This window comes from Colobus angolensis, unplaced genomic scaffold, assembly GCF_000951035.1.
Source record: "Colobus angolensis palliatus isolate OR3802 unplaced genomic scaffold, Cang.pa_1.0 Scaffold336, whole genome shotgun sequence".
NCBI classification, from domain to species: Eukaryota; Metazoa; Chordata; class Mammalia; order Primates; family Cercopithecidae; genus Colobus; species Colobus angolensis.
This window is the reverse complement of record NW_012116666.1, coordinates 2,109,268-2,124,456: the sequence shown is the minus strand read 5'-3', so window position 1 is coordinate 2,124,456 and position 15,189 is coordinate 2,109,268. Positions and strand designations below refer to the sequence as shown.

The following is a 15,189-nucleotide window of genomic DNA, read 5'->3' as shown; positions in this document are numbered from 1 at the left end:
GCCTAAAAAAGAAAGAAAGAGAGAGAGAGAGAGAAAGAAGAAAAAGAAGAGAGAAAGAAGGAAGGAAAGAAGGAAGGAAGGAAGGAAGGAAGGAAGGAAAGAAAGAAAGAAAGAAAGAAAGAAAGAAAGAAAGAAAGAAAGAAAGAAAGAAAGAAAGAAAGAAAGAAAGAAAGAAAGAAAGAAAGAAAGAAAGAAAGAAAGAAAGAAAAAGAAAGAAAGAAAGAAAAGAAAGAAAAGAAAAGAAAAGAGAGAGAAAGAAAGAGTGACTGGGGCCAAAGGCATCTCACTGATGAAGAGGAGAGTGGTCTCAGGACAGGCCAGAATGACACCTTGGGGGGTTGGTGGGGTGCAGGTAGGATCCAGGGAATTACTGGCATCTGGGGGAAGTCTCTTAGGTCTGCACTAAGAGGACTCCCAGTAAGAACAGTTGAAGGTTTGCCTCCTACAGCTGTTAGAATCACCTGGGGCGTGTGACTTTAGTTGTCTGGATGGTGCTTGTGAACCACCATCCATTCAAAGCATCCAGGTGATTCTTATTGTCGTTGGTTCAGGTTCTTGACTTCACCACACAAAATAATTTAAGAGCAAGTCCAAAGTAAGAGTAGGCAAAGAAGTTTGCTGCAAAGCAACAGCTACACTGAGAGGCAGAGTGGGCTGCTCAGAAGAAGAAACCGCAGCTAGTGCTATAAGGGGGATTCCCTTTATGGGAGCTATTTATATACATTCATAAAACACTGGTGAGGTCAAGTACACAAAGGTGGACCTGCGGTTGGCACATGCACTCAGCATCTACAGGCTCTAAGATGCATCACATGCATCATTAGCACATAAAATCTCTACCTAGGAATGTGTTTTTTACTATTAAGATGAGGGAAAGGACACTATAAGCTAAACCCTGAACCTAGTTGCACAGGTGGGACCCCAGAGAAGTTCTTAGCCCTCCCCCCAACCCAAAGTAGAAATTTGTAGCTATATCTTCTTGGGCTTTGGTGCTGATTGGCTGAAGATGAGGGGAGCTACATCATGAACCAGGGGCTTTTGTTCTCTTTGCCAGCTGCATTGGGTATCAGGAACTTGTAAGACTCTGGCGGTTGGCTGGTACCATGTAGGACTGCTGACCTGCAAAAGAGTTAGGTGCTGACATGTGAGGGAGAAAGTGAAAGGAGTGAGCCCGCTGAGAAGTGAACCCACTGGGCTTCACACAAGGGGATGAGTCAGTATGGCCCCCTAACCTTCCTTATCCTGCCTCATTCTGTGCCCCCAGGAGTGAGGACCACAGTCTTAGCAACAAGGCCAGGTCTTCTGACCAGCTTCACCAACCTGAAATCATCAAAGCTCCACTGGGGGTTTCTCAGGTGATGCGGACACTGTAGGTGAAGATACAGGTTTGATTCAGCTTCAAGAGGACGTGCTTGATAAACTCAGAAAATAAGAGAGGATGAGCAGAGGTGGGACCTACCAAAGCGGAGTCAGCCACCAGCGTCTCAGGTCAGTGCTCATTCTGATGGAAAACAGTTATCCCACTCAGGGTGAGAGAATAAACAAGACCTATTCAACATCACATGACTTGAGCAGACTGGAAGTGACTGATTTATATCCTACCTTAGGGTATCCCTTGGGCAAGATGCAGTGGACTGCCTAAGAAGAGGAAACAAGTGGGGCTTGAACACAAGGAAAGAATCAAGGCCTTTCCAAAAGTTCGCTGCGGGCAGGCATGAGCACACACTGCTTCTCATGTTTACTACTTTGTCTCACAGCTTGTGAACATACGTTCTTGGGCCACGCCTCGGGGTTTCTAATTCAACAGGCTGGGTTGTGGCCTAAGAATTTGCATCTCTTACAAGATCTCTGCTCTTGCTGCTGGTCCAGGAACTGCACTTTGGGATTCTCTACCTTTAAAAAAATACGCCCAGTCACAGTGAGAAATGGGCTACAGGCACTGCGCCGTCACCTGTCACGCATGCACTAAGGCTGGGGATCTCAGTGGTTAAAAGCCTGAGATGAGCCAAATAAGAATTTGGGAAGAATTGTTTGTACACTTTAAGGATTTTATTGTGGGCTGTAATTTCTTTAGACTTCAATGTCTTGGACTTCAGCTTGCAAGGGGAGTTGATCTTGTGTTTAGTTTTTCCTGGGAATGAGATGATGGGGGTTGGGTGGTAAATTTATGGTCAAGTTTGGGGCATTTCCACATTGGCTTGTAACTAGAGTAAGTTGTGGTGGTGTTTAATTTTGTTGAGGCTTGACTGGAATGCATGGCTTAAAATTATTTGGGACTGAAAGAGAAGTAGTAGTAAAAATTTGCCTTGGGTAAAATGTAGCTTTGGGATGAAATTTTTTAAAACAGCTTTACTGACATTTACTTTTCACATACCTCACCCACTTAAAGTATACAATTCAGTGGTTCCGAGTACATTCACAAAATTGTGCAAACAGACTTACAGTCTGATTTTAGAACATTTTCATGATCCCTCCAAAGAAACCTCCTATTAGCAGTCACTGTGCCTTCTATTGCCTCCAGCCCTAGACAACCACTACTCTACAGTCTGTCTCTATATATTTTTCTGCTCTGGGTATTTCATATAAATTGAATCATGTTGTATGAATGCTGACTTGTTTCAGCATGGCTTGCTGACTTATTTCACTTAGCACATTTTCAAGATTGCTCCACATGGTAGCACGGGTCATCATGTCATTCTTTTTTATGCCCGTTTGTTTTCCATTGTCTGGCTATACTAACACTACATCTTGATTATCCATTTGTCAGTTGATGGACATTTGAGTTATTTTTTATATTTTTTTCTGATTTTATTAATAATGATGCTATGAACTTTCATGTGCACATTTTTGGTGAACTTAATGTTTTTATTTGTAGCTGACATATAAATATGAGTAGAGTTGCTAGGTCATACGGTAGGTTTAACCTTTTGAAAACACGTGAAACTGTTTTCCAAAGCAGCTGCACCATTTTACATTCCCACCAGCTATGTATAAAGGTTTCAGTTTGTTATTTTCTGTCTCTTTGACCGCAACCATGTAGTGGGTGTGAAGTTGCTTTTTATTGTGGTTTTGATTTGCCTTTCCCTAATAGCTAATGGTGTTATGCATCTTTTTATGTGTTTATTGGCCATTTACATATCTTCTTTGGAAAAATGTTTATTCAAATCCTTTAGGATTTTTAAATTGGGTTGTTTCTTTAACAATTTTGAGTTATATAAAAGTTAGGTTGTCTTCATTTTTAAATTCGGTTTTCTTTTTTAAAAGAATTTTTAATTGGGTTACCTGTCTTCTCGAGTTGTAAGAGTTCATTATATGTTCTGAATACAAGTTCTATATCAGATATATAATTTGCAAATGTTTTTCCTATCATGTGGGTTGTTTTTTCGTGTTTTTTTTTTTTGTTTTTGTTTTGGGGATGAATTTAATTAGTGAATTATTCTGGCCTATTTGAGGATTTCCTGAGTTCAAATCAATTCCATTTATGATAAATTTGGTTGGTACTGGGGCGGTACTTCATGAAGATGGAAAAAGCATGTCCAGATTGACTGCTGATTTCAATCCCAGGGGCACAGCTACACTTCTGGCTGATTGCAGCTTAATGATGAGGCCGACTATATCACAAGAAAGGAAGTGACAGCTAATATCTCCTTGAACACGAGTCAATCGCAGCATCTTCAGAGGCAGGGTCAGCCTCTATTTTTCAGTCATGGTGACATCTGTTGTCCTTGCATTTTTAAGAGTGGCTGCTACTTCTAAGGTCCAGGGGGCAGGTCCTCCACTTTCTATAGGCTGGCCCTTGAGGTATTACTTCTGAAACAGTCAAGAAATGTCATGGGACTGTGGGTCTGAGAACCGACTAATGAGTTATTTTTGTCTATCAGTGAGGACAGATAAGAGCACAGGGCTGGAAACCCAACCCAAATGGCCTGGTAGTCAGTTCATATAACTAGGAAGCTCAGAGCAAGGGCGGGCATCAGGCTCTGCTTGGTGCAGGGACTCCAACATTATAACCCACCTGCTTCTTGCTGTCTGTCTGTCTGTTTCTCTCTCTCTTTTTCTGAGAAACAGGGTCTCACTCTTTTGCCCAGGCTGGAGTTCAGTAGTGAAATCACGGCTCATTGCAACCTCAAACTGCTGAGCTCAAGCAGTCCTCCCGCCTCAGCCTACGGAATAACTGGGAGTACACCGCTAGGCCTGGCTTCCCTGCTGTCTCTTGATTTAGTTTTGCTGCTCCCCATAACTTGGCTTCATTCTCAAACAGGCTCCAAGTGGGCCCCAGATCTCATGTCTTTTTTATCTTCACGCTCAGCAGGGAAGGAAGAACCCACTTATCACATAGTCAAACATCTGTTAAGCCTCCTGGGTCCCAGGCGGCTACACATAGGTCACTGTTGTCCTCACGCCAATCACTGAGGCTTCAGGGGAGGGAGACCCGCTGCCCTGACCAGTTTAGCCGGGGTCAAGTGGTCCAAGCTGTGGTCCAAACAGTAGAGTCAGCTTCCCTGGAAACAGGCGGAGTGAGAGGGGAGGAGGGGTGGATCCTCACAGGGAAACTGCTATCGTTGTTGTAAGAAGTTGGGGCAGTCACAACTTGTGAGTCAGACACTGGGCTGGCCGCTGGCCTCAGAGGTGTGTTTGGTAATGATGCCTTCATGCATACAGCATGAGCTGCCCAGTCAGAGAAGGCACAGAGCCTGCGGGGTAAACACTTCCCAGCATCATTTCCTGCCTAGTAGCCATTCAGGAAAGGCAGCATTTTCCTCAGTCTGTTCATCAGGGTCCTGGATTTGGGTAAAATAGATAAATAAATAACTGTTGCTATTCGTGATCTAAAGTCCCTCACAAAGAAGATGGTCCTGTTCACTAGGAAGGCCTTTGGTTTATAAGCACCTTGATGGGTGTGGGGAAGTCTACAAAGAGCTGAATTGTTCTACCTCACAAAGAAGCTTTTGGACTTGCTGAGGGACCCGGTGGGGAAGATGGCGTGGACAGATGGGGAATGCCACGGTGAAGGGCAGGCAGTGGAAAGGCCAGTGACTGGTGTGGAGTGGAATGTGAAGGTCAAGTGGTAACTACCTTTGGGAGGGAAGCCAAGGGCATTTCAAGGACAGAAATACCTAGTGCTGGGTTTGAAGTGTGGGGGTTACTTTTCCACAGGGCAGGAGGTGATTTTCTGAAATCACCAACACATTTCATTGCCCCAAACAAAACCTTGATGGAAGGAATTGCCATTTGCTTTTGCTTTGCTGTGTTTCATTCACTGGAAATCCTGGGGGCTGGGCTACACACTTGCAGACATACCTGGCAAGGAAGGCGTGTCCACAGGCAGATGTGACCATAAAAATATCTTTACCTGCTGCAATTTGCAGGTGTTTTAGGAGCAACTGGGCTTTGACTGGGACTCTAATTGAGTTCTAGTTCAGTGGTTCCTTGGGGAAGCAATGGGAGAAGTATTTAAACATCCAATGTCCACATCCCATCCCAGAACATAATCAGCTTTTCCGAATGGGACCATGGGATTGTCACGTGCAGTCAGGCTCCCCAGTGACGCCGTGTACAGCCAAGCGTGAGACTAGAGTTCAGATGAGCCTGACCTGGTCTCGAGGGAGCCAGAGCCCCAGCTGATGTCACAGTGGCCTGAGCACATCTGACTTGACCCCATAAGCCTCAGGTGACAGGATTCGGAAGTGACCCACTTGGCATCTCAGGGCCAAGGGGGAGAGGGGGTATGGGTAATTAAAGGAATGACTGTTCCCTATTTTAGTCACCATTTTGTTCACGGCTTCTCAGTTTTGTGTGTTCGAGTAATGAACTCAGACAGCACGGCAGAGTATAAGGAGGAGGAAGATGCTCCCTACTCTCCCTGCCGTGTTCCCTGCTCTGGCTTTGCAGGGTGCTGGCCTTGGGGCTACTGGAGTGGATCGTCTTCCTGGGCCTCATCTCTGCAGCTTCACCCTGGAGTTACGGGACAGGGCTGGCGATTTGCTCTCTCTCCATCTTTCAGGGAGGCTTGTGGCCTAGTCCGAGGTCACTCCCGCCAGCAGTCATAAGCCAGCTCTCCTCTCTCTCACAGCATCAAGGGTGGCAACATCCCAAGCCTCTAAGTCCTTAAAAAACCACCAAGGCAGAGGAAAAAAAAAAACGGGCAAAATCAGTAGTTTTCTATTGAACTATTAACTAGTCTATCAGCAAAGACTAGAGGTACAATACTTGGAAATATTCCTGACCAAAATATAAAATATCCAGGATTAAATTTCACAGAAAATATAAAAGATGCATAAAATTTACTCTCTGAAGACCATCAGAAAAGCAGGAATGTATTGCAAGATGCATGGTATTCTAAAATGAAAGACTCAAATGTTCAATGTTGTCAATTTTTTTTCCTAAAAAAACATATTTCTACTTATTGAACCTGAGAAAACAGTTTCATTTGGAGGAACAAATACATTTAGAAAACAAAATTTTGGGGGAATAAAGAATAAACAGAATGGAGAATGGTTCTTACCTAAAAGACATAAAGATATTGTATTTAAAATGGAGTAATTAAAAAAAATGGAAAAGCACAAGGCAGATTTAGGACTGAGATCCTGAAACTGACCTACGGTTATGGAAACTTGCTGTGGGCTGTCAACTGGAGCGGCTCTGAGAGATCTCTTGTGGAGGCTAAGGCCACTCCATCTTGGATGCCAATGCTGAGCCTCAGTTCCATCAATGCTTCTAAGATTTCTATTTCATCCGCTGTTTGCAGTAAATCCAGCCTTTAGGTAAATTCCTTCTGAAGCTCCTATACCCTTTCCCCTATGGCACAGAAGCCCAGGGTCTGGGGTAACGGGATGGGGATCCACTGTCTTGCGGCCACGCAGGACATGGCTTCTGCTCGCAAGTCCCTGTTACAACTTTCTTTCTAAGAAACTAGACTTGTCAGCCTTTCTTTGGCCTCTCAGCTCCCTTGGACTTTGAGGGCAGGCATGTGCAGGCTTGCCATCGAGGAACACCCTGCCAGCCTGACCGTCCTGGGGAGAGGGATCCTTCTGCAGAGGCTGGCTTCCTTCAGGGCAAGAATGCTAGGGAGCTCGGAAGCTACTGGGCCCTTCCTGATCCCGCCCTGATGCTCACCAGCATCGCAATGCAAGAGGTGTCAAAGCACTATGTTATAAAGCCACCAGTGTAGAACCAGATCAATGAAAAATCCTCTCCAACTTACTGTTTATTCAGAGCCAGGCCCTGTAATGAATCTATTTATATGGATAACTGTAGATGAAGTATACACTTAAACCAACTTTTAAAATAAATGTAAAAGTAACTCTTGCAGATGAAAGGTGCAAGGGAGAAGCCTCCTCTCCAGGATGTGCTGGTCACAGTAACCTCTGGGTCAGAGGGGCTTCTGGCTCACTGGCCTCATGGGGGTCCAAGGGAGGCATTTACAGGCCTGATGGCTGTGGAGAGGCAGGGGTGGCACCACCCTGCTTCCCTGTTGGCTGTGGGCCATGGGGCCAACGGCTGGAGGGCAGGGAAGGGAGGAGACATACAGGGAGATTGGGGAGTCCTGTGTACAGCCCCCACCCCACCTCAACTTCCCCAGGGACGAAGTGTGTCAGAAAAGGGACTGGGCTACACAGTCAGCTGTTCATTTCCACTGTGTGCCTGGATGGTCGTTGCCTGTGTCACAGGAGATCCTTTACCCAAGTAGAAAGCCAGGAGCACCTCCCTGCAGGGACCCTTTACCCCTGACCCCAACCACCACTTCTATCCCCCAATCCCCAACAGAAAACTGAATCACTAAGTCCGCCCACCCCCAGCAGGGTGAGGCCAGACTCAAGTCTCCTCAGCGTATGGCCTCCTAGGCGTTGTTACACTTTTCTCACCCCAAATACCCTGTTAAAGCAAGTCAGGGTGGAGAGGAAATGGAAGCAGATGCTCTCCACTCTCCCCGCCGTGTCCCCTGCTCTGGCTTTGCAGGGACAGCACGTCCTTGGGGGTACTGGGGTGGATTTTCGTCATTTCACCTTCAGTGTTCATGGCAGTGGCCAAAAGAGGGCGTCAGTGCAGCTTGGAGCTTGGAAGGTACCTGGGAGCCCTGCCCTAGCAGCACTGGCTGTGAGGGCTGCACCCCTGTCCTGAAATGGCAAAGGGAAGGACCATGCAGGGTGGGCTGTGTCCTAGGACTGTAGCCTCCTGCTTGTGGCAAAGATCCAGGATTCTATAGGATGATGCTGACGCCAAGGGAATGTTCTCTCTTAATCTTTGGAAAAAGAAGCGTCCACTGCATTGTCAGTCTCATTTGTGTTTTAACTTCATCCCTACCATGAAGCTGGACGAAACTTGTTTTAAATCCAAGTCCAGAGAAAGGGCTGGTGGCCATTAGCCTGTAAAACTCTCTGAGGACACAGCCTCCCAGGATGGATGACAGCAGGTGCTGCTTTCTCTGTGTGATCTTGCCAGTCTCTGGTCTGGCTGACATTTCTCCGGCTCAGTTACACACACAGGCTTTTTGGATTTTGTTTCCGTGTAGGGGCCTAAGTCTCTTGGAAAGAAACACACATCGATCACTACCTATTTAGTGTCTAGGGGACTGATGAGAGCGGCTCAGTCCCTGGAGTCTGTTCAACTCTGCAAGCACAGATGCAACCTACGGCCTGGCAAGCTCTACCGAGGCCTGGCCTCTGCCTGTGGACACAGCCAGCCCCCTCCTCCTGGTCTGACCAGGAGCTCAGACCAAAGCACCAGCCCAGCTTCCGGGGGCAGCAGCCTGGGTGCCCTGCTCTCCCTGAACCCCTCACCAGGGGCTGCTGTGGCTGAATGCCTGGGTTCCTAGCCCCCGGCTGCTCTCTCCTTGCTCTGAGATTCACGTCTCCTATAGCAGCAGCTCCCCTGACAGCCTTGCTGTGGCTGCATCAGCTCCCAGGTACTCCTCTGATCTCCACACCAGCAGGACGAAGAGGCTTCATAAAGGAACTGTGGAAACCCTGCCTGTGTGCACATCCCCAGACAGCCAAGAACTCAGAGGGAGCCGATGCTACTGTTTTATTGCAGGAGGTGGGGGCGTATGCACCGCACACCAGGGATGTGAGAAGCAAGAAGGAAGGAGGGAGGGCGGAGCCCCCTGCTGAGCAACAAAGGCCTCCTGCTCCCTTCTCTTTCTCTTGGCGCAGGCACATGGGGAGACCTTCCCCAGGCCGGGGGCCACCAGTCCATGGGTGGGAATACAGGGGGTGGAAGGTGTGCGTAAGAGGTGATAGGCACAGGCCAGCCTGGTACAGACTCCTAGGCATCCTGACAGGTGGATTTCGACAAGGTCATTGTGCCCTGCCAAGGCACAGTGTAGATCTGGAAAGAGCAGAATGCTTTCTGTGAAAGAAAACAGAGGGGACAATCAGTGTGGGTTACAGTTCAAAGCGGAAGATGCCCAGGCACAGGACATGAGAGTGGGAGTGAAGGATGGAGGTGAAACACTGGCCCTTACCTACCCCTCCACCCACCCCTGCTGATCCCAGAGCACTGCTGGACTGGGCAGTGACTGCTCCATCCCTCTCCCAGGGCTCCAGCTCCATCAGGTGGCCCCCACCTCAGCCTGCAGGATTCCTGCCCCAGCACAGCCCTATGAGGAGCAGCCTGTGCAAGGCCTCAGGAGCCCTAAGGGTGCAGAGCAGGGGGAGGCAGCTCACTGGCCCCAGCTCCTACCACCTCCAGCACCCAGGTCAGCACTAAGAGGGGCCAGAGGGAAGAAACCAGGGAACTGGAAATTGCAACTCATAGTGCTTGGGGTGGTGAGGAGATAACAAAGAGCGTGTGACTCTCCCCTGAGCAAAGACGCCACAAGAAATCCTGGGTCCTTGGAGAAGCTGGTGTTGGGTGAGCTGGAGCAGGTCTGAGGGTTTGGCTGCTAACAGGCCTCTAGTACCCTCTAATCTGCTCAGCGTGGCTGTGGCTGCGGGCAGGTGCCTGAGGCTGGGGTTAGACAGAGCCCCTTCTCCCTGTGCAGCACCCAACCCTGCAGCTGCTTCCTACAGTCCAGCAGGCAACACTCCAAAGTACACAGGGTGGGGCTCCCAGTACCCCCATTCCCAAGCTAACGCCCTCTTAGCAAATCAGATTCATCAGCCCTCTCCATACCGCCCCATCTACACACACACAGGCCTACACATGAACTCACCCCAACCCTCACCCACACGGATCTATGCGTGAATCCACATACTCCCTCACACCTCTATCTACCCACATGCACACACACAGTGCAGGCACTTCCTCATACAGCATGTATGCACACAGACCCCCCCCACATATGTGCACATGCATGCGCACTCACACACCCACACACATCCATGCATAGACCCCCACACCTCTCCAACACATGCACACACCCACTAGCACACACTCATATGACCTCCCCACACAAACCTATAATGGAAACACACGTGCATCTCCATATGTACACACACTCAGGCACACGCACACATACCCTCCAGAACATGTACATCACACACACACACACACACACCCTTCTGCAGTGCATGACTGGCCCTGGACCCACGTGAGGCACATACCCTCTTCAGATGTGGCTGGTCATGGAAGGGGCAGTTGTCCAAGTTGGGCTGGGTCTTGGTACATGTGGTTCGGCCCAACTCCACGTCCAAGAAGTAGTTCACCCCAGCTACGATCTACACATGTGAAAGAGCAGGAGGCAGGGACGGCACCCTCTGTCAGTTTCTTACACACACAGGCACTTCACTGTGACTGGGTCACTGGGCTTGCCTGGGGCTTCAAGCCTACCTTCACCAGCTACCCACACTGTCACTTGCAAGGCACACAAGCCACCTCCCTCCTGTCAGCTGGCAGGGATACCATGCCCCAGGCCTCCCTGGTAACTTGTTCTCTCTATGCCAATGCCAAGGATTAACTGAATTCTGCTACCTATGACCCAGGGGGCAGGGACACTGGATCTCTTCTAGGAAGGCTCTCATGTGATGAAATTTCGGCAAACTTCCAGTTCCTGGCATTCGGTCTACAGAGCATCTCATTCCTCTCATTTAACCCAGAGGTATTTTCCCTCATTTATCAATAGGAGATGAGATGCTCACATACATTGATGTTTTAGGCCAATAAACTGCTTCCCACATGCCTCCATTCCAGGTGTGATTTTGGAGGCAGTATTTCTAAAGTGAGTCTTACGGTTGCAACTTCAGAAGAGAACTGGATGCTTTCCCTGTACAGTGCCACCCCCAGACATGACTGGTGAGAACTGTGGAGAAGCATGGGATGAGGGACCCTGGGACCAGGGTGCTAGACCTTGCCCTGTGGAGCCACACACAAGTCCTGTAGAACCACATGCAAGTCCTGTGATCCCTCCGGTGTCAGTCTGCTGCTCTGTAAAATAGGTTCCAGGGTCCAATGATCTACAATGCCCCATGCTTCACTCCCAGTGAGAGAGGGGTGCAGGCCAGTGGGGACCCTACACCAGGGAGTGCCCCTCCTGTGCAGGGAGAGGGCCCCAGCTGACGGCTGCAGGAGGAGAAACGGGGCTGGTCTGGACTCCTCTGAATTTCCAAGAGAAAGGTGGAGGAGCTCTAAAGTCTGTCTCACTGTTTGTTGCTCTGCCATGGGATGCAGGTCAAGCTGGACCTGGTAGCCCTACTGAAGCTCCCTCCTGATGTGACCCCCTACTCCGCTCTGCTGGGTGACTGCTGTCCTCATCTGGCTGAGGTCTAACTCTGCATCAGCTGGTAGAGGCAGGCTCAGGCATGCTCCGCCCCAGCAGGAACTCAGCTGCCCTGGGCTGTAGGGGGTGGTCAGCCGGCCTGAGGGTGAAGGCCCCCAGTCCTAGGGGGCTGTGCCCAGGGGTGTGACTTGGGAAGGGAAGCAGGGCTCTGCAGGACAAGGAGCCAGGCCCAGGTGTGGCCCCTGTGGAGAGGATTCTGGGAGGAGGATGAGCCTCATGGCCTGGATCTCATCCTGACCAGCACCAAGCCCACCCAGAGTCAGCACAGTCTCTACCCACACCGGCTGGATCCTGGGAAATGGCACTGTCATGGTACAGACCCAGCGGCTGCTGCAGGTGAAAAGAGGCAGAGGGGACAGGACAGGGCTGAACTCAGGTACTCATGGCCCGGGAGCGTCCTAGGGCATGAAGCCCCTCAGCAGTCAGGGAAAGTTAAATGAGTCTGAGCATTAGACCATGAATGTGTCAGTGCTGATTTTCAAAATGGAATCGTGGTTATGTGAGATACTGCCCTTGTTTTAAGGAAAAACACACTGAAATGTTTACTCTCAAAAGATTCAGGCAAAAAAATGCATATACAGGACATATACACACACCCATATTCACATTCGGAAAGTGAGCTGGGGGCAACAAACGGCACAATGTTAACATTCGTGCTAACATCTGAGGGATCTGCGTGAAAGATCTACAGGGATGCCCTGTACTATTTTTGCAGCTGCTCTGTAAGTCAGAAATTATGTGAGAATAGAAAGTTAAAGTAAAGTGTTTAAAAATTATTTGGCGGAAGAACAAGGAGGCAGCCAGATGAGGGGCTCTGTTTTTTCCTTCTCCTGCGTATTCAGCAGCGCACCCGGAGCCCCGCGTCCCAGGAGGCCTGGACAGAGTTGGGTGGGACGTCCTGTGCCTGCCCCCGCGCTGCAGCGCCGCTCGAGCTGGCGCCTGGAAGCAGATCTCAGGCGCCAGGCGCGGACCTGGCGTGTCCTTGCGGTTCCAAGCCAGACCAGACTCGGGGCATTCCCGGACACGCCCGCCAAGGGCTCCAGGGTGACAGCGAAGACCGGGAACAGGGTCTGGGTGAGAAGGCCAGGTGCCAGGGAGAAGGAGCAGCGCGGGGTCCGGGAGCGGCGCGGGGCGGGCTGGGGCGGCGGGGCCAGGGCTCGGGATCCTGCGGGGGGCGGCACGCACCTGCTTGCGGGCGCGCACCACCTGCAGCGCGCGGCTGTGGTACATGTCGTTGCTGGCTTTGTTGTACTCGCTGACTGCAAAGTCCAGGGCACGCCGCACACCCTCCTCCTCCACGCTGGCGTCCATGGGGCCGCCCACTAGGCGCGGCGGCTTCCCGGGACTCGCTCCGGCCGCGGGGTTCACTGCCAGAGCCACGGCCAGGATGGCCAGCAGGAGCAGCGGGGCGCGCAGAGGCCCTGTCATTGTCGGCTAGGACGCGGGACACGGGGAGGGGGCGCAGGCGAGAGGCTGGAGCTACTGAGGACGCAGTGCTATCCCGAGGCCGTGAGCGTCGCGGGGCCAGCGGCTGCGCTTTTATCCCTGCTGGCCTTCCCCGCCCCGCGCGCCCTGCGCTTCCTTTTCCGGAACGCCTAGTCCCTCCCGCTTCCCCTCTCCCTTCCCGCCTCCCCTACCTCTCCCCGCCTCCCGGTCCCTCCCTATCAATCTCCTCCCCTCCCTGCCTCCCCTGCCATCCTGGCCTCCCTGGCCCTCCCCATGGATCCCCTTCCCTCCCCATCCATCCCCTTTCCTCCACTCCCAGCCCCTCCCGGCCTCCCCTCTCCATCCGCTCCTCGCCTGTCCCCTCAGCCTCCCTGTCCCTCCCTATCCATCCCCTTCCCTCCCCTCTCCCTCCTCACCTACTGTCTTCCTCCCAGCCTCCCCTGCCCCTCCTATCCTCCCCATTCTTCCCCATCCATCCCAGACCATTCCAGCCTCCCCACTTCAGGCCCCTCCATGCTTCCCCTCTTCAAGCTCCTTCTCCTCTATCCCTTTCCCCTTTCAACCCCCAGACACTGCCTCCCCTGCCCCTCCTCTCCCTCCTCCACTCCTGTCCACTCCCCCAAGCTCTGCCCTTCTTCATCGCCCCTCCCTCCTTCCGCCACTCCTCTGTCTTCCCTTCCTACCCACCCCTGGCCTCTCCCTGTCCCTGTCCCTCCTATCCTCTTCTTTCCCCTCTTCTAACTCCACTTCTGGCCCCTCTTCCCCCACCGCTTCTACACCCACGCCCTCCTCCTACCCACTCCATCCCCTCAGCTCCATCTCATCCCATAGACCTGTCCTTCCTCCCAAGCTTAGGTCACCCTGCCTTCCAGAGAGGTGTCAAGTCCCCCTGAGCCCTAAAAGCGTGCGACCCCCTAGCTTCATTTCCTCAGAAAAGGAAAGGATAGAGGTCTTGGCCTTCCGGAGTCTTTGGAGGTCCCGAGTATCCGTGAGCATTTGGTCAAGGTCTAGAAATCACTGAGGCAAAGGTGTGATTCCAGAGGCTGCAGAAGACTCAGGCCATGCCCTGTGCCAGGGGACTTTTCAAACAGAAGAATTAACCTTTATTTGAGTAAAAAACTCTGAGTTCTCCTTTCACAACTCCTTATTATTCAACAAACAAACTTGTCACCAGCTTCCCTCTGTACCAGGCGATGTAGGAGCTAGAGACGAAGCCTGGGTGACCGAGCCATGGACACAACATTGCACGGCTGCTGCGAGACAGAGATGTGACACAAATCTGGGAGCAATTTAAAACTTTCTAGGAGACACATTTCAAAAAGTAAAAAAGAAACAGGTGAAGGTAATGTTTATAATATTTCTTACTTAACCCAATATATCCAAAATATTATTTCAACACATAAGAAGAATCATTAATAACATAGGTTACTTTATTTTGGGTGTTTATACTGAGTTTTTGAAATTCCCTGTGTATTTTTTACACCTAGAGTGGGTGTCAATTATACTGCCCCTATTTCAAGCACCCTGGGGCCACGTGTGGCTGGTGGCTGTGGCACTGCACAGCCCAGCGTTAGGGTGTGTGGGAGGATGGCGAATAGTGATCAATAATTAACATCAGGAAATTAGTCTCTCTGTTGGAAGTGAAAGAGTATGGGATAGAGAGAGGTGATGCCACTGGACCTGGTCAGGGAGGTCTCTATGAGACTGGAACAGTGACAAGCCCTGCCTAGACAGGAAACAGAGCCCCAGGCAGCAGGAAGGGCCAGTGCAAAGGCCCTGAGGCGGGACTGGGCATGCCTGCTCCAGGAAGAGGATGCTCCGGGAGCGGGTGTGAGCAGGGAAGGGAATGACCTGGAGTCTCACGGTAACTGTGGGTGGGTCCGGGTGGAAGGTGCAAGGAGACCCCTGGCAGGCAGTGGGGGTGTCAGGAGAGGGAGCAGCAGCTGCCGGACGAATGTGGGAGCCCACGGATGTCTCTTGCTCCTCCCCTCTGGGCATCACACTGCCGGCGCTGGTCCTCTGCACTG

The 15,189-nt window shown here is 50.8% G+C and overlaps 1 protein-coding gene across 3 annotated transcripts; it reads right to left on the bottom strand.

Annotated features, from left to right (window-relative positions):
* Positions 1-3,226: 3,226 nt before the first annotated feature.
* CST3 (cystatin C) lies at positions 3,227-13,716 on the bottom strand. Of its 3 annotated transcripts, none has more exons than XM_011952191.1 (4): positions 12,902-13,313; positions 10,545-10,658; positions 9,263-9,348; positions 3,227-4,781 (listed from the first exon to the last, which is right to left on the bottom strand). In XM_011952191.1, the coding sequence occupies exons 1-3, from the start codon at positions 13,142-13,144 to the stop codon at positions 9,265-9,267; spliced, it is 441 nt and encodes a 146-aa protein (XP_011807581.1). In that variant the 5' UTR covers positions 13,145-13,313; the 3' UTR covers positions 3,227-4,781; positions 9,263-9,264. The 3 variants fall into 3 exon arrangements, with proteins under 3 accessions (XP_011807581.1, XP_011807580.1, XP_011807579.1); XM_011952190.1 differs by lacking the exon at positions 3,227-4,781 and adding an exon at positions 13,655-13,716 and having other exon boundaries at positions 9,010-9,348; positions 12,902-13,212; XM_011952189.1 differs by lacking the exon at positions 3,227-4,781 and having other exon boundaries at positions 9,010-9,348.
* Positions 13,717-15,189: the final 1,473 nt, after the last annotated feature.

What these genes read in the sequence shown, in the direction of transcription:
- CST3 (XM_011952190.1), bottom strand. Translation starts at nt 13,144, where the DNA reads ATGACAGGGCCTCTGCGCGCCCCGCTGCTCCTGCTGGCCATCCTGGCC. An exon ending in TGGTGCGCGCCCGCAAGCAG is followed by an intron (nt 10,659 to 12,901) that starts GTGCGTGCCGCC and finishes TCACATGTGTAG; the next exon opens with ATCGTAGCTGGGGTGAACTA. An exon ending in ACCAGCCACATCTGAAGAGG is followed by an intron (nt 9,349 to 10,544) that starts GTATGTGCCTCA and finishes TTTCTTTCACAG; the next exon opens with AAAGCATTCTGCTCTTTCCA.